The sequence below is a fragment of the Nicotiana tabacum genome, chromosome 20 (genome assembly GCF_000715075.1).
Source record: "Nicotiana tabacum cultivar K326 chromosome 20, ASM71507v2, whole genome shotgun sequence".
Lineage (NCBI taxonomy): Eukaryota > Viridiplantae > Streptophyta > Magnoliopsida > Solanales > Solanaceae > Nicotiana > Nicotiana tabacum.
This window is the reverse complement of record NC_134099.1, coordinates 155,455,158-155,474,367: the sequence shown is the minus strand read 5'-3', so window position 1 is coordinate 155,474,367 and position 19,210 is coordinate 155,455,158. Positions and strand designations below refer to the sequence as shown.

General features: G+C 36.8%; 2 protein-coding genes across 2 annotated transcripts; both read right to left on the bottom strand.

Annotated features, from left to right (window-relative positions):
- Positions 1 to 9,510: 9,510 nt before the first annotated feature.
- LOC142174616 (uncharacterized) lies at positions 9,511 to 11,298 on the bottom strand. The gene is made up of 2 exons (XM_075240444.1): positions 11,280 to 11,298; positions 9,511 to 10,085 (listed from the first exon to the last, which is right to left on the bottom strand). Exons 1-2 carry the CDS (start codon positions 11,296 to 11,298, stop codon positions 9,511 to 9,513), a joined length of 594 nt encoding a protein of 197 aa, XP_075096545.1.
- LOC107793173 (putative inactive disease susceptibility protein LOV1) lies at positions 11,231 to 15,780 on the bottom strand. Its single transcript, XM_016615460.2, has 4 exons — positions 14,676 to 15,780; positions 12,519 to 14,315; positions 12,056 to 12,154; positions 11,231 to 11,540 (listed from the first exon to the last, which is right to left on the bottom strand). Exons 1-3 carry the CDS (start codon positions 15,694 to 15,696, stop codon positions 12,084 to 12,086), a joined length of 2,889 nt encoding a protein of 962 aa, XP_016470946.1. The 5' UTR covers positions 15,697 to 15,780; the 3' UTR covers positions 11,231 to 11,540; positions 12,056 to 12,083.
- Positions 15,781 to 19,210: the final 3,430 nt, after the last annotated feature.

Sequence of the window (19,210 nt, the reverse complement as noted above, 5' to 3'; positions counted from 1 at the left end):
ATGTATCCATGAAATCTACTATTTGTAATTACTCCTTAATTGATCTTTTCTGTGCTCTACGATTGTAGATTATTTTGCCCAAGGTTTATGAGTCCTAAAGTTTAAATAAGACCTAGTTCTCTTCGTTTTAACTGCAAAATTCTATTTTTTTGACAAAAGTATTTGCTGTAGCTTGCCAAAAACAGTGCTAATCTGCACTTGAAATCTTAAGCTCGACAAGTCCTCTAATAGAAGAAGCTTCTAGAGAGAAGAAGAAGAGAGCATTTTCTGATAGAATGAGTGCTTCATTTCATTAGCTGCAGTGTAGGTGATTATATACAAAGCTCCACTAACTAACTCACTAATTAACTTAATCAATAAGACACTGCCACATCACCCTAACTACTAACTGCTAACCAACTATTGACTAAGAAACTATTAGTACAAAAGCATATTAACTAACTAACAATACGTACAAATACAGATTAACTAACTAACAATACAAGTCATAATTCTCCCCCTCAAACTGAAGGGTGCAAAAATGTTCAGCACACCAAGCTTGCCTAGAAGATATAGGTGTTGAGCTTGACATAACCCTTTAGTGAGCAAGTCAGCTAATTGGTCGCAAGTGTTCACATAGACTGTCTTTAACAACACTATCTTTGATCTTGTCTCGAATGAAATCACAATCAATTTCTATACATAGAAGATGGGATTAGTTGCTATTTGTATAGCAGACTTGTTGCCACTGAACACTGTAATAGTAGCCTTAATGGCCACTCCGAGCTCCTTGAACAAACCAAGCAACCAAGTCACTTCCGCTACAGCTGAAGCCATGCTTCAATACTTAGCTTCAGCAGAACTTCTGGACACTGTTTGTTGTTTTTTGGACTTCCAAGATATCAAAGATTCTCAAAATTTGATTGCATAACCTGTGACTGATCTGCGGGTATTTGAGCATGCTGCCCAGTCTGAATCACACCAACAACTTAACTCAGTTGCAGCCCCAGCTTTCAGCCACACACCTTGACTTGGAGCATTTTTTAAGTATCTGACCACTCGAAGTGCAACTTCCCAGTGTGATCTCTTAGGATGTTGCATGAATTGGTTCAAGGTTTGAATAACATAACTTATGTCTGGCCTTGTAATTGTAACATACATAAGCTTGCCAATCAGCTTTCGGTACAAAGTAGGGTCCTGCATTGCTACATCTCCCATAATGTCAGTGGCCTTGTCAAACTCCACTGTGGTTAACCTCAGATTGGTTTCCATAGGAGTGATTACAGGTTTGGCTCCACTGAGGCCGATATCAGAGATTAGCTCAAGTACATATTTTCTTCGATTTAATATGATGCTAGATTTTGATCTAAGGACCTCAATGCCCAAGAAGTATTTGAGTTCCCCTAAATCCTTTAGCTTGAATTTCTGATGGAGCGCATGCTTGGCTTCAATGATCAAGTTTGCATTACTACCTGTAATGAGCAGATCATCTACATACACCAAAATCACCACTATACCACCCTTTTTCTTCAAGGTAAATAAGGAATAGTTATGACTACTCTGAGCAAATCCTGCTTCAAGCTAAGCCTATGTCAATTTGATGTTCCATTGCTTATAGGCTTGCTTAAGCTTATATAGGGATTTGAGTAACTTGCAAACCTTCAGCTCCCCTGTCTTCTAAAACCTTCAGGTAGTTCCATGTATACTTCTTCATAGAGATCACCTTGCAAGAAAGCATTATATACATCCATTTGATACAGATACCAACCTCTGGATACTGCTAGTATATCACAAACCTTACTTTGACCATCTTGGCTACAGGGGAGAAAGTATCATGATAGTCAAGACCATTTTGCTGACTGTACCCCTTGGCAACCAACTTAGCTTTGAACTTTTCAACCTCTCCATTGGCATGATATTTGATCTTGTATACCCACTTAGAACCCACAGTATTTTTTCCTACAGGTAAATCAACAACTTCCTAAGTGTGATTGTCCTCTAGAGCTTGGATTTCTTGTTGCATAACTTGAATCTATCTAGTGTCTTTGTGTGTTTGCCTGAAAGTCTGTGGTTCCACCTGGATGGAAAATTTAGACAAGTAATTGCAGTAAGGTGGAGTAATATTATTAAAGGAGAGATAATTTGCCAAATGATATCTTTTGGAAGCTTTTCTTAGTGCTATGTAGTCTTTCAACCAAATAGGCTCTTTGGACTCCTTAGTAGACCTTCCGACAATTGCTGGTGGTGTTAGTGTTGTTCCTGCTACTTGTGGTGTCATCTCTCGTGTTGTCTCCTCTGGTGATGCTGTGACTTGTTCAAGTTTAGCACCTTCAGTGACTCTGATTCTTCAGGTTCAAGGTCATCAACTATATCAGGTGTGTGAGTGTTGTGGTAGGTATTTGCACTTCTTGCACTTCCTGACTTTGTACATTATCAGGCATATCAACGAACCAGGATTGATCTGTGTCTAAACTTGCAGCAAAAGGAAATTCTGATTCTTTGAAAACCACATCCCTACTTACAAAAAATTGTTTGCTATCCAATTTTAGTAGTAGATAACCCTTCTATCTCTCAGAATAACCCATAAGAACTGCAAGTCTAGCTATTGCAGCAAATTTATCACCTTTGGGTACAGTCGTTGCATAACATAAGCACCCTATTACCCTCAAGTGTTTCAAAGATGGATATTTAAAGTATAACACTTCATAGGGACTCTTTCCTTTGATAGCTACAGATGGTAGCCTATTGATCAAATACACAGTAGTTGTAACACAAATGCCCTAGTACTTAATGGGCATTTTGGATTGAAATTTTGAAGCTCTTGCTACCTCTAATATATATCTATGTTTCCTCTCCATAACACCATTTTGTTGTGGAGTATGTGTTCAACTACTCTGATGTATTACACCTAGATCTTGCAAGAGTGATTTACACAGAGAATTAAAAAAATCCGTTCCACTATCATATCTTATTATCTTCACCATAGTCCTAAAGTGATTATTTATCATCAAGAGAAATTTCTAAATAGCAACAATGACTTCTGATTTAAGCTGTAGTAGATGAATCCATGTATAACGACTGAAATTATCTACAATAGTCAAGAAGTAGTATTTCTCATCAAAGGTGGCAACCTTATAAGGGGCCCAAAGGTCCATATGAACAAGAGAAAAAGGTAAATCAGTTCTGGAATTGCTAGTAGGAAACACTAGTCTAGCTTGCTTAGCTAGTGGACAAACAGGACATTTATTCAACACTTCATTATTTACAACACTCTCTAAGTTCATACTCTTCATAGCAGTTGGTGAGGGGTGTCCAAGCCTCATATGCCATAGTCTGCCATCCTCTCCATTCATTGCAATAACTAGCCTATGAGTCTTGACCTTATTTTTTTCAATTGCTTCGATCAAGATGTACAGTCCAACATTCTCCTTACCAAACCCATTCATCCTGCCACTTTAAAGGTCCTAAAACAAAACAAATCACGGAAGAAATTGACTGAACATGAGAGCTGCCTGGTTAACTTGGACACTAACAAGAAGTTGAATTTGAAGTCAGGTATGAACAACACATCACTAATGGGCTCAGTTCCAAATAAACAGGATTCACCAACACACGAGACTATAACCTTATCTCATGTAGGCCGATGTATACTATCCTTAGAAACCTTCCTAGCATGAGCTCCATCTTTCAATAGATTTTTAGTTGCTGCTATGTGATGGGTAGCACCTGAGTCGACAATCTATTCATTTGCAAAACTACTAGTCATTAAGCAAGTAGCAATACCTATCATATTAGCTTGGGAATCAGTGTTGTCTTTGCTTACCAGTCCTAGGATTTGTTCATATTGATCCTTAATAAAGTATGGTCCTTTTCCAGCCAGGGTAGTCCGTAAATCAGCATTTGTTGAAGAGTTTTGGGACTAAACATCAGCAGTTCCAACATTTCCATATAAATTATTCATAACACTAATAGATTATTGATTTCCAAACTGTCCTCCAAATTTCCATTACCTCTACGAGGCTGTCCACCAAAGTTTCTATTGTTAAGCTTCTCCTTTCCTTTAAAATCTTCAGGATATCCTATGATTTTATATCAGTTTTCCTTTGTGCGACTGTTACAATCAAGTAAATGAAGCAATTTGAGAAGAGAACGAATCAGAACCCTAGTTCTGAGAGAGATCGAAAGGGGAATTTTTATTGAGAGAAATAAACTGAGTTCTCTGAAAACTTTACAAAACAACTTACCACTATATATATATATATATACAAGGTAAAAAATGCTATGTGTATAAAAGAATGGCTATTGCTAAAACAATGTTACAAGTATAAATATGACTAACTAATAGAGTCTTCCGGGTTGTTGTCATTATGGGCCAGTGGGCTTGTGTCTTTGATTTGGGCTGAAGTGGAAGATGTATAATAATCTTGTGGTCCAACAGTGACCTCTAAGCCCACAGTGCTTACACTGCATAAAGGGTTTCTTTCCGCTGTAACCATGACCCCTGCCAACTTGCATTGCCATCGAATCAGCCAGCTGGGAAGTGGTAGAAACAACATGTGGAGTAATGAGGCCAGACTGAAGCTTTTCATGCACAAAATGACAGTCGATCTCTATATGTTTAGTGCGCTCATGAAACACAGGATTGTGAGCAATATGGATAGCAGAGCGATTTGTCACAGAACACCAGAACAGGAGTGAGGGAAGAAATGTCAAACTCACCCAGCAGCCTGACCAGCCAAACAATTTCAGCAACTAGATGTCTTAGAGCTCTGTACTCAGCTTCAGCTGAAGAGAGGGAAATAGTAGCCTGCTTCTTGGACTTCTAGGAAATAGGACACCTCCTAATAACAACACAAAACCACTAACAGACTTCCTGGAGGAAGAACAACTGGCCCAGTCAGAGTCACAATAGCCAGTCAATTCAAAAGAAGAGGAGTCGTTGAACAACAAACCCAACTCAGATGTACCCACTAAATATCTCAACACATGTAGGCCAGCTTCAAAATGGGGTACTCTGGGTTTGGACATGAACTGACTAAGGTGGTGAACACTGTAATAAATGTCAGGCCGATTATGTTGAAGATAATTCAACTTGCCAATTAATTTTCTATATAAGGAAGGGTCTGGAAGCAAGTCTCCAGAATAAGCAGCCAATTTAGAATGTATGTCCAAAGGGTAAACAACATAACTAACATGGAGGCAATGAAATTCAGAAAGTAAATCCAAAAGAAACTTCTGTTGAGTGACCACCAGACCATTAGGATGCTTAATAAGCTGCAAACCTAAGAAATAGTGGGCTTCCCCCAGGTCTTTGATCCGGAATTGATCATCCAAAAATTGTTTCAAGGCAGAAATTTCAGCATGATCATCACCAGTCAACAAAATGTCATCAACATAAACAGCTACAATAGTGAGGGAGCCATCAACCAGTTTAGTAAACAAAGAATAATCATTTTTACTAGGAATGTACCCCTTTGACTGAAGAGCAGATGAGAGCTTTGCATACCACTGCCTTGAAGCTTGTTAAAGGCCATACAAAGATTTGTTAAGTTTCCACACTAGAGGAACGGAAGAATCAGATGAAACAACCTGGAGGCCCAGAGGTATCTTCATGGTGTCCAATGTTTCTTAATAGCAAGACTGAGCAAACACCTAATAGTGGTAAGTTCGACAACAGGAGAAAATGTTTCAGTAAAATCAATCCCCTCTTGTTGAGTATCCCCCCTTATGACAAGTCTAGCTTTGTATCTTTCTATACTACCATCCGCCTTTTGTTTAACCTTATAAACCCATTTAGAAGAAATAGCCTTTTTACCAGAAGGTAAAGGAACTATAGTCCAAGTATTATTGGCCTCTAAAGCCAGAAATTTAGCCAACATAGCAGCCTGCCAAGCAGATTTAGACACAGCTTGATGGTAAAATTGAGGTTCAAATAAGCAAGCATCAGAAGTAGAATTAGAGTCCTTAGAAGCAGACCCATTTGTGCAAACATAATCTTTTAGGTGTGATGGAGGGTTATGAGGTCTGGAGGACCTCCTTAAAGAAACAGGAGGATCACCAGAAGGGGAAGTAGAAGAAGTAGGGATAGTAGGATAAACAGGAGAAGAAGTAGAAACAGTATGAGAAACAGAATAATCAGCATAAGTAGAGGTGGAAGGAGGAAAGAAAGTAGGAGGAGAGGAAATAATATAAGGAAAGACAGACTCCTGAAAAATAACATCTCTAGAAAAAAATACATTATGCTTGGTCAAGTTGAGCACCTTGTATGCCTTCTTAGTCATACTATAGCCAAGAAAAACACAAGTAATAGTCCTTGATTGAAATTTGTCCCTATAAGGCTTAGGAACAACAGCAAAGCATAGACAACCAAAAACTTTAAGGTGAGAATAAGAAGGAAGCTGACCATACAATAATTCATAAGGTGTTTTAAGGTAAGTATCAGTGAGAAGACACTCCCCCCAGTACTTGAGAGGCAACTTAGATTAAAACAAGAGAGATCTAGCAGTCTTTAACAAATGTTTATGCTTCCTTTCCACAACTCCATTTTGTTTGTGGAGTGTGTGGACAAGAAGTATGATGTATAATACCCTGGGAGGAAAAAAATGAAACAGCTTCAGCACTAGACTCCAACTCAAATGCATTGTCAGACCTAAGTGTCTTAATAGAAGAGTTGAATTGATCTTGAACAAAAATTATGAAGGATTTCAAAAGGGTGAAGGCATTTGACTTAGTAGAAAGTAAATGAGTCCAAGTGGCCCTTGAAAAATCATCTACAATTGTAAGAAAATATCTGAAATCATTGTAGGTTTGAGTATGATAAGGGCCCCATAAATCTATATGAACAAGTTGAAAAGGGCTGGTGGTTTTAATAGAACTATCAGGGAAAGAAAGCCTTTGCTTCTTGGCCATAGGGCAAATATTACAAACAAAAGACTGTTTCTTGGACAACTTATCTTTAATATGAGAAATTAATTTCATTTTATTAAAAGGCATATGACCAAGTCTGAGATGGCAAAACATATCAAAATCAAAAGCAGGAGGAGCAGGTTGCATACCAGTAGAAATAATTTTATTAGCTTCAATGGTATTTACAGTGTTTGTGGAAATAGAATCATATGGACAAGTAACTGAAGTAACAGAAACAGTAGAAACAACATCACCAACTGAAGTAGCAGAAATGCAAGGTAGGAAAGAATCAGCCTGGAAGAGGTATAGCCCATTGGAGATTTTACCAAGAACCAGAAGCCTCTTCAGAGAAGGGCCCTGTAAAACACAATCATAGGATGAAAAAAGAGCTCTATAAGTCAATTGTAAAAGAAGTTGATGTAAAGAAATCAGGTTATATTGAAAAGAAGGCACAAACAAGACATTATGTAGAATTATATGACTAGACAGAGGTAAGGATCCTGAACAAGTCACCTTAACCCTATTACCATTTGACAGGATCACTAAGTAAGGAATTACTAGGGGTTTCAGGTTGATTAAGAGAGATTTGTTAGGTGTCATATGATTTGTTGCACTAGAATCTATTATCCAAGGATCACCTTCTAATCTAGACACATTGCAAGTAAAAACACAACAGTTTCTAACATCAAGACAGTGCACCAAACCTGCAAAATTGGCAGATCTAGAAATGGTAGTGTCTTGTGGTGAGATCTTGGTTTGATGAAACAAGTTCAGCAGATGTTCATATTGCTCCTTTGTAAAGCCATGATTATTGTTGGTAGACTGCTCAGAAAGACCATCAGGTATAGGAGCATCAAGAGTAACTGCACTCTGAGAATCTGATACATGAGCATAAGCTGCAGTCTTCTTGAATTTATTTCATTGAACTGTTAGGAGGACACCATTAGGGTAGCCATGCAGTTTGTAGCATTTTTCTATGGTGTGGCTAGGTTTTCTACAATACTTGTAGACCAAATTAGGCCTTTTGGATTCAAAAACAACCTTCTACTGGTAGGGCCTTTGCATTGCAGCATTAGCAGGTCCAAGATATGATTTCTGAACATTTGTTGAGAAAGAGGCAGTCTTAGAAGAAAAGGAAGGTGCTGAAGATTGAGCCTCATAGTGATTTTCATCATTGAGTAGCATAGAATATGCAGTATCAATGTCTAGAAGAGGTTTCATTGCTAGAATATTCCTCCTGATGATAGTGTAAGTGTTATTCAACCCCATTAAAAACTGGTGCAATTTCTGATCCTCCTCCAATTTCTGAAATGCTTCTTTACACCCACACACACAATTAGGATAGGTGATGGAGTAGGCTAGTTCGTCCCATAATTTCTTGATTCTAGAGAAATAGGCAGCAATGTTTGAGTTTCCTTGAGAGATGGAAGACAGAGATTTGCGAATTTGATAAACTTTGGATCCATTAGGTTGACCATAACGCTTTTCTATATCTTTCCATAGTTTGGCAGCTGACTCGGTATACATTACACTCTCTCGAATTTCAGCTTCTAAACTATTCAAAATCCAAGCAATCACCATATCATTGCATTGGCACCAAGCCTCAAATAGTGGTGAATTAGAATTAGGTTTGCTAATTGTTCTATTTATTATTCCTAGCTTATTTTTACATGATACGCCAATCAACATTCCTCGACGCCAACTACCATAACCCATTCCATTGAACCTATCAGCAACAATAACAGTTCCAGGATTATCAGTTGGATAAAGGTATAGTGGATGAGAAGGTTCAATAGTACTTGCATTAGAATCAGTCGCAACAGAAGTGGAGGAGTTGATGTTCACCATGTTGAAAATAGGATTTATAGAAAATTAGGGCATACAGCAGATGAAAATGCAAAATTAAAGGAGAATGTCGGTCTTCTTCAGCAACTCGAAGAAGCAAAAGTCTCGTGTAGGAAACAAAAGAAAACTTCACCGGAAAACACCGCAGAAAACCGCTTCCGGCCACCACAACGAATTGAACAGAAAAATCAGAACCAGCCTTCGAGGGTAACATCGGACGGTAGTTGACAGTTCGATCTATCCATTTCCGTGCTCTGATACCATGTTGCAATCAAGTAAACGAAGCAATTTGAGAAGAGAACGAATCAGAACCCTAGTTCTGAGAGAGATCAAAAGGGGAATTTTTATTGAGAGAAATAAACTGAGTTCTCTGAAAACTTTACAAAACAGCCTACCACTATATATATATACAAGGTAAAGAATGTTATGTGTGTAAAAGAATAACTATTGCTAAAACAATGTTACAAGTATAAATATGACTAACTAATAGAGTCTTCCGGGTTGTTGTCATTATGGGCCAGTGGGCCTGTGTCTTTGATTTGGGCTGAAGTGGAAGATGTATAATAATCTTGTGGTCCAACAGTGACCTCTAAGCCCACAGTGCTTACACTGCATAAAGGGTTTCTTTCCGCTGTAACCATGACCCCTGCCAACTTGCATTGCCATCGAATCGATTTTTTCATTCAAAGAGCTCAAACTTGAAGATGAGTACTGAAACTCATCTTCAATTACCATAGAATATGCCTGATTAAGAGATGGCTCATTGGATTTTAGCAAAATTTATCTCCTAGCTTGATCATACGAGTCATTAAGACCACTTAGAAATTGTAGCAACCTTTTTTGTTGTAAATGTTCAACATACTCTTTCGAATTAGAAGCAGGCACCATGGCATCATACTCATTCCACAAAACTTTCAACTTGGTGAAGTAAGTAGAGACATAGTATGTACCTTGATATAGATTAGCAATAGCTCTGTGAATCTGAAAAATCCTCATGCGATTGACCTTGTCAAATCGTTCTCTCAGATCTTCCCAGACCAAATGAGCATTTGAAGCATATGCAATTCCACTAAGGAGTTCTATTGACACTATGTTCATGAGCCACGAGAGAACAATTGCATTACACGTTTCCAACTGTTCATGCAATTCTGTCTTACATGACTCCTTTGAGCAGGCGCCAGTCACAAACCCTAGCTTTCTCTTCCCCAATAATGCGATCTTCATCGTCCTGCTCCAAAGACCATAGTTCTCTGATCCTGTTAACTTCATAGGGATTAGAACAATGCCAGGAGTGTCGGATGGACCAAGGTATAATGGATGTGTATAGGAGATTGTTGTTTCTGCTATTGTAAGATCTAATTTCAAGAAAACACTCAATAAATGAATTATTGATAGACTCGAGGATGCTGTAGATTACACTGATGAACTTGCGCAAATTATCAGTAGCTCCTGCTCTAATACCATGCCAAAAACAGTGCTAATCTGCACTTGAAATCATAAGCTCGGCAAGTCCTCTAATGGAGGAAGCTTCTAGAGAGAAGAAGAAGAGAGCATTTTCAGATAGAATGAATGTTTCATTTCATGAGCTGCAGTGTAGATGATTATATACAAAGGTCCACTAACTAACTCACTAATTAATTAAACCAATAGGGCACCGCCACATCACCCTAACTAACTAACTGCTAACCAACTATTAACTAACTAACAATACGTACAAATACAGATTAACTAACTAACAATACGTACAAATACAGATTAACTAACTAACAATACGTACAAATACAGATTAACTAACTAACAATACGTACAAATACAGATTAACTAACTAACAATACGTACAAATACAGATTAACTAACTAACAATACGTACAAATACAGATTAACTAACTAATAACACAAGTCATAATATAGCTCGATTTTGTGTGGGAAATAAGTCATCTGTCATGTAAGCGCTTATGTATAGTGGACACAACTTGCTTATAGGCAGAGGCGGAGCCATAATTTGAAGTTATTGGGTTCGAAATTCTAGTTCTTTGAAGTTACTGGATTCTAAATTAAGAATTTGTATATATTCAATGAATTTCTTAAGGCAAATATAGGATTTGGACCAAAGTTACTGGGTTCGGTGTGGCTCCGCCCCCGCTTATAAGTAAGGTATTCAATAAGTCATAGGCTTAAAATAAGTTTCTAAATGAAAAATGGGACAAATTTAAGGGGAACATCAATTAACAGTAATTATACTCCATATGTTCCATTTTATATGATTTATTTTCTTTCCTTTATTAATCCGTTCTAAATTTTAACATCTCATTATGCCTTTAAGGACATGTTCTTATTATAATTTTTTGGAGAAAGATGCTCTTATAAGATATGTTGAAAAGCACTAGATGCTAAAGATACTTTTAGTTTGTATATCCTGAGCATGTTTCAACAATATTTCTTAAGTTTTGTACACATTCAAACACTGACTTTTTAAAAAAAAAAAAAAACAGAGTAATATAGTAGTACTAGCAGCAATATTGACAAAAGTTCAAAAATTCACAACTTACAAAAAGAGCTTTCTACCATTGTAAGCTCTTATCTGTTACTATCAAACATGATACAAGGCTCAATACCTCCATAGTCAAACAAACATCTGTACACACTGGTACAAATTCTTGATTGTAGAACCCAATGCCTTCAACTTTCCCATGAGTTTTTCCATCTTTTGCTTCAAATTTCAAAGTTGTCCACTTGCCATGCTTTCTTCACTCTTACTCGAAATGCATAATAAGCCAACCGTCAACAGGTGCATGACTTGAATAAAGAAACTGAGATCACAAACAGAGAAATATGTTGGTTGACATGTCAGCTAGAAATCAAGTATAAACTCTCATATACATACAAACTGAGATGGAGAAATATGTTGGTTGATAAAAGTTAGCTCGTATCGATATGGAAAAACCAGCTTTTATTAATATTTAGTTTAGCAGTCCAAATAATTCCCTTTCTGATCATGTAGCCTTACAACTAATGTAAACAGTCATTATTTTGATCGCCCTAATAAGAGTTCCATGAAACAAGCATATGTGGGAATGACTGCATAATATATTAACTTAAACTCGAAAAAATGTGACTTTGAATGCGTTAGACATGGCATGTCTTAAAATTCAAAGGTGTAGTTTACTGAAATAAAGAGAATGAATATCCTAGGAGCAGAGATAGGCATGTTTAGCATATAAGATTGTACAAGATATTGCTGCATCATGTTTTTGTTGGAATTAACCACAAAGTCTTATTTGCTTTGAGATGAAAAAATTGACAAGTTTATGTCTAGTTTACTTACCATGTTGATAATATCTTCACTGTGAGATCTATGGCATCTTCCATTCCTTTGGTACCGTTGATGGATAAATAGTCTGCAATAATCCGCCAAATATTTGTCCTGCATTCACCATAAGCTTGGTTTTAGTCGACATATAATAGATGTATACATCAAGTGTTGAGATATAGGAGCACACTAGTCTCAACAGAAAGGTATAGTTCGGTTCTTAGAATACGCGATTAAGTATTCAAGTAAAACAGAATGCAGCTTGTTTTAACTAGTACAGTCAAACCTCACGATAATAGCCTCGTTTGTTCTGATATTTTTTGGCTGCTATAGTGAAGTGTTGTTATAGAGTACATATATTATATCATAACATAAAGTCGGTTCGAAAGAAATTTGGCTATTATAGTGAATGATTGTTATATAATGATGATGTTATAAAGTGGTTTGACGAGGTCTGACTGTATGACTAATTAAGTACCTGATAATAGCATTTTCGGTTTAGTCTTGGGAAACTTCTTCATGTCGAAAAATTTCCTGAACCGAACTTTGTAAAACTCTTCCCCTTGAATCTCTTGAAGCCTGGTTTGGAAAGTTTCTGGCATGTCTATAATTATTATCTCCTGAATTTTAGTTAGACATACCAATTCATCTGGAACCTTCTCTAGTTTCTTGCAACAGTCGATTTCAAGATGAATTAGATTGGGCATTGCTCCTATCTCCACCCTCCAGCTTTCTAAATTTGGAAGCTCCTGGATTTGAAGAGTTTTGAGGAGAGGAAAACCTTGTGAAGAACAACACATTTCCTTGCCAATGAACGCGCTTCCACGTAATGAAAGGGTGAATAGTTTAGGCAGCTTCTGTAGAATAAGCATAGGGTCTTCTTCAAGTCCACTCCTTCTCAAGGTTAACTTAGTGAGGCTTTGTGAAAAGAAATGGTGTTCTGGTAGCTTACTGATATGTCCGATTAAGTCTAATTTGCGGAGATGGTGACAACCGATCAGTAGCTTCAGAATGTTTAACTCTTTTTCTGAATGAAATCTGTAGTAAACGCGGAATGATGTTTCCATGAGACTCAGAGTTTTTAGGGTGAGGTAATGTGTGATGATTTCTTCCATCTCATCAAACTCTAGTGAGAAAACAGCGGCTAGTTTCTGAAGTTTCGTTAACTTGAAGAGATCTCTAAAAGGAGAAACTTGGGTATCAAAGTTCTTCAGCATATCCAATTGGCTTAAAGGACTTAGCTGCAACTTATATGTGTTCTGATGCGAAGGCGGAAGATATAAATTCCTCAAGTTCTTCAGCTTCTGTATAGTATTCGGCATTGTCAAGTATGAGAAGAAATTCACCCTCAAATCAAGTGTTTGTAGGTACTTGAGATTACCTATAGAAGATGGGAGCCTTTGAAAATGTGACTGTCTTAAGCTCAGGTATCTCAAGTGTACAAAGTTACCAATTGCTTTGAGTAAGTTGTCCTCAAAAGTGAACTTCTCAAGATGCAAAACGCGCAACATTGTGAAGTTATTGCACAGACCTTGAAATATAGGCAGGGGATATGCTGTTCCTTCGCCTCCTGTCTGTCGTCTGGGGAAGAACATAGCTGATCTAACATGCTGAAATGACTTATCATTAGTAGAGAAATAGTTTTGAACATCATTGTCTACAGTGATAGAGAGTCTGCGTATGGCGCGTGTTGATATTGCTTTAGCTGAAGAAGAGCAACACATTGATTTATGACAATGCTGATATGAAATTGTCTTCAGAAAGTTTTCCTCCTTTGCTTTTAACAAACAGGTATCTCGCATCAGATCATGAAGTCGACAAGATTTGATCCTTCCATTTGTTTCTTCTAGTTGCACCTGAACCATGTACCTTTGAGCTAACTCCTGCAGAAAATATTCTCCTAACTCCATCATTTCTGTCTCCTCTCCTTGGTTATTTTCAAATGATATAATACCTTCAGCGGCCCATAGCTGATACAATCTTCGCGCAGAAATCTTTTGATCCTCCGGGAAGTTTCCCAAGTACAAAAAACACGGCTTAAGTTGATATGGTAAATCATAATAACTTAAAGCTAGGACACCATGAATTCCTCCATCTTGTTCAAAACTTTCACCACTCATGTGTGAGTTAAGGTTTTGTCGCGTCCTTCTCCACTCGTCTACTTTAGGCCTTCGAGCTAAAAGTCCAGCAAGCACAATGATTGCTAAAGGCAAGCCTCCACATTCACTGACCATTTCCTTTCCAAGTCTCTCTAGTTCCAAATCAATCTTCAAATCTGCATACAACAAAAGATGGAATTTTCAATTTTCGCGTTGCTTATCAGTATGCTATTATATGAAGGGGAGCATTGGAGCAACGGTCAAGTTGTGTCCGTGTGACCTATAGATCACAAGTTCGAGCCGTGGAATGATGCTTGCATCAGGGTAGGCTGCGTACATCACACCCCCTTGGGTTGCAGCCCTTTCCCGGACCCTGAGTGAACACGAGATGCTTCTGCACCAGGCTGCCCTTATCAGTATGCTATTATATCTATATATTTTGGAAATGGAAAAGTATAATTTGATAATAAGTTTGTTGACTTTTCACACCTATTTGAGCAAATTATTTGAATCAAGTTCATTGAATTGGAGATTACCTGGAGTGTCTACTCTAGGGAATGCTTTCCTATGAAGTAACTTCCAACTCTCCTCAGCATCCAAACATCTAGGCTCAAAGAAGAAACAAGTTGGATCTACGTGTGTACACACGTCCTTCTTGCGCGTCGTCAACAAGATTTTGCTACACCCTTTCCCCTTAGGGAAAGCATGTCTTGCACTATTCCAGAAATTTGTTGACCAAATATCATCCAATACTATCAAGCATTTTTTACTCTGCTGAAGTCTGTAAAGTTCCTTAACGAGCTCTTCGTCCATCATCATGTTAATCTGTGTTCTGTTCTCTGGTTCAAGTTTTGTGAGAATTCTCTGCAGAACATCTCTTGCTTGCCATTGTTTCGATATACTAGCCCAAGCAAAAGCTTGAAAATGACCTTGTACATAAATGTGTCGGTATGCTTTTCGGGCAAGTGTTGTCTTGCCTATACCTCCCATCCCACATATGGCAAAAACTCCATGAAATTCATCATTTTCTTCATTAATAAGTTCAACAACCAATTTATTCACCTCTTCTTCCAATCCAACGAAATCTTCATCGATAAGATGAGAGTAAGATCTTGTTAGCCATTGACTTTTCTCATATGCTGCAGAATTTGAGGACTCTCCTTGACCTAAAGTTCTTATTCCAATATCAACATAGGTTTTCATGCACCTTCTTATGTTATCAATTCTTGACATAACATCCTTAGTTTCCATGCCTATGTTGTGTAAAGCTATATTCTCTTTCCATATCGACCGATCTTTTCTCAAAACAATTTTATGTGTATATTTCTCAAGAATATTCTCCACATCATAAGCAACTTCCCTGATATCTGCTATCCAATTCCGAACTGTCTCGTATTCAGGTTTTTTAGCGTCTGCATCATGTAAGAAGCATTGTATTCGGTTTAATTCAGCTCGAATATTTTGAACTTGGTTAGGAACATTTAACAGGAATTCGGCCTCGTTCTTCAGTGACTCATATAGAATTTCTAGGAGAAAAAAGAGAGGACTATCATACATTTTTGTTTTGTTTTGACAAATTAAGACTATTCGAGGGATTTAGCTATTAAGGTTGCTATAAAAAAGAGAAACATTGGAATCTATTCATTGGAATTTCCTGGAAATTTCATAGCTATAGACAAGTAATTTAAGACTATAGATAGTGACATATTAACAACTTTAAACTACTTGACTTAAATAGATAAGTTAAGATCAAGATTTTCTTGTTGAAGAGTCGGGACTCAGGACTGTATATGTTGTATGTATTAGCAGAAATTGACGAGAAATTGACAAAAAAGGTCTTTTACGTTTGAGAGTAGGTTTAAAGTAATCCTTTAAGTATTTATTGAGCAGTTTTCATCCTTTAAGTTTGCCAAAAGTTAACACTTTTGGTCTCCGTCAAATATTTACAAACTTTGTCTGCTAAATTTAACGTGAACTGGGAAAAATATTTAACTTTAAATAGCAGGAAACTCCCATCAAATCCTAATAAATGCAACATAAAAATGCACCCGACACCAAAAAAAAAAAAAACCCGAAATAAGCAAAAATTACACCTCAAAAAGCCGCACCAAATTCTAAAAATAGACCAAAAATAGCAAAAACTGCAAAAATTGTACCTCTAAATGTGAGTTCCCGCTAATTTTATTTTTTTCATAGTTCCTATCAAATCTAACCGACAAAGTTTATAGTTAACAAAGACTATAATCTATTTGGCCAAGCGTCTCCGAGGCCAAAAATACTTTTTTTTAAAGTACTTTTTTCGAGGTTGATGTGTTTGGCCAAGTTTTTAGAAGAAAACGCTTTTGAATAGAAGCAGAAGCAGTTTTTGAAAAGTAGAAAAAAAGAGATTCTCTCCAAAAGTACTTTTGAAAAAAATACGCTTATACGTACTTTTTAAAAGCTTAGCCAAACACTAATTGTTGCTGAAAAGTGCTTGTTAAAATAATTAGCCAAACAAAAACTGCTTTTCACCAAAAATATTTTTTTTAAAAGCACTTTTCAAAATAAGATGATTTAAAAGCTTGGCCTATAAAACTGTCAACTTTTAGCAAAGGTAAAGAAGCAAAACTGTTCAATGCATACTTAAAGGACGACTTTGAATCTACTCTCAAATATAGGGGATTATTTTTGTCATTTTCTCCAGAATTGACTATATTGGAAATATTTAATAGACTATGTTATTCCTCTATGATTATATTTTTTTCCAACTTTGATACAGATGTGTCTGCTGTCTAAGCATACGTTATTCATGTTGCATCAGTGCTTACAATTTCATAATTTGCTGACGATTGACTAAAGATTATTTTAACCAGTAACTTGCCGACCATCGGTAATTGCCTCGAACAGATTCATATAGTATACCACTTATATTTCAACTAAATTGGTGGATGTTGATAGTCTGACTAGTATATGATTCTAGGATCTTTTATATTTATTTGAATTTCTTTTTGTATTGTTATATATTTACAAGGATAGAACAATTGAATTAGTTCCCAAAAATTGTTTCAACGAGGTTGCGTTTTCCCTGTGAAAATAGCATGGGCTAGCCAGTTTTCGGACTGGTAATTGAAAAATAGTCAGCATTTGCAAAGTCATTGAAAAATAGCCACTATTTTACTGCAACACGGAAAGTTCCAGCATAATATATTGAAGATTGGTGTTCCTGTGTATGAACTTACAACATATTATGCTGGAAATCCAACATACTGGAGATTGAAGCACATGTCTATGAACTTCCAGCATATTATGTTGTACAAGTATATTATACTGGAACTCCAGTATATTATACTGGAATATTTTTCGAACTTTGAACACTGTTTTTGTTTAGATTTTCTTTACATAAAAAGTGGCTAAATTTCGATTACTTTTGAAAGTATGATTATTTTTTAATTATCACTTGTAAATCTGGCTATTTTTGAATTTCTGACCAATTCATAACTCTACCAAGTTTTCTTCAATTGTTAAGCAATTTTCATGCTCTGCAAAACTCTATTCAACTATAGTAATTCTGATATTGAAGTGTCTTTTCTGGTTATGGGTGTCAAATTGGCAGATTCAATTAAGTTTGGGCAGGTTAAGATGAGTTGAACTAATAAATTAATTGGATCAAAGCCTAAACAAAATTAGTTTGAGTCATGATGAGTGAATCAATTTGAATTAAACAATAGGTCATAACTAAACCCAGTCTTCTTAATGTCATTTTTATATTTTTTTGATTGTTCTTTCATAATTTGTTTAATTTTCAAGTCAAACTAACAAAAACTTTTTATTTCATTTATCATGGATCACGACCGGGTGGTCTTCGTAATAGAAGAGACATTTGGCGATAAGCTTGCGCTTGTTTGGAGGGATCATCATAAATGATTAAAGTGTGTCGTTCACGATACATAAAATTCAGCCAGAGCTGCTCCTGTATAAGGAGCAAGGTATTGTTAGGGGCGGATTTAGGGGGGCGCAAGGGGGTTCACCCGAACCCCCTTCGCCGAAAAATTACACTGATATATAAGGCAAAATCTGTTTTTTACCTCTATATATTAATTTTTGAACCCCCTTAACACAATCCAAAAGTGTAGTTTAGTGGTCAAGGGGGTTCAAAATCTACATAAGGTCATGGGTTTAATTCCCACTAGCTAAATTTTTTTTTTTGAACCCCCTTCATGGAGATCCTGCCTCCGCCACTGGGTATTGTAATGTAGCAGGGGAATCTGCCGTTTCGGCTACCACAATAGTGTAATGATAAGAATGCCTCTGAGATTCAATTATAAACCACTTTGTCTCGGTTCTATGTAAACCCCCCCTTCACCCCCACCCCCTAAAATAGTAAAGTAAAGAAGGGCTCTTTGGGGTCTAATTTTCTTTCTATCTGACAGGACAAACAAAGAAATATGAAGGGCTATTTAACCAACCAAACCCAACTTTTTTTAACGTTTCAATAAGTTTGTTATCGGTTAATTTAAGCTACATAGGTTGCTCAAATTGTTCCGCGCGAGTTTTTTACATGAGCTAAGGGATATGTCCTAAATGTTAGTTTTTCCAACAATTATGGTGATGTATGGGAGAGGTAAGCAATGATGCAACTCTCCTTAGTGAGATAAGCAATGATGCAATGAGTGGTAGGTGAGATGAGAATATTGCAAATTGATCCTTCTTGGTAGGTGAGATTTGCACTTTTGGTCCCTATCTCAAAACTATAAATACCCCCTTCCATTTCATTGTATAACACACCAAAAAAAATATATCAAAACACAAGAAGAAAGAGTTTGAGAGGGAGAGAGATATAGTTCCTTTAGGAATGTTTCCTAACTGGGGAGTGACAAAATAGTGAGTAGAATACTAGTCGGGTATTTTTCGGGAAACACTTTTGTGTGCGCCACTATTTTGGGTAGAGCTCAGGAATTGTTGTACCTCCAAATTATTGGGGAAGTCTCTCTTTGTATGCCTGCTAAATGTTTTAGTGGAAGTTGGTGTCGGATTTGTGGACGTAGCCTAAACGTTTTAGGTGAACCACGTTAAATATTGTGTCATTTATTTT

What these genes read in the sequence shown, in the direction of transcription:
- LOC107793173 (XM_016615460.2), bottom strand. Translation starts at nt 15,696, where the DNA reads ATGTATGATAGTCCTCTCTTTTTTCTCCTAGAAATTCTATATGAGTCA. An exon ending in CCCTAGAGTAGACACTCCAG is followed by an intron (nt 14,316 to 14,675) that starts GTAATCTCCAAT and finishes TGTTGTATGCAG; the next exon opens with ATTTGAAGATTGATTTGGAA. An exon ending in ACCGAAAATGCTATTATCAG is followed by an intron (nt 12,155 to 12,518) that starts GTACTTAATTAG and finishes TGGTGAATGCAG; the next exon opens with GACAAATATTTGGCGGATTA.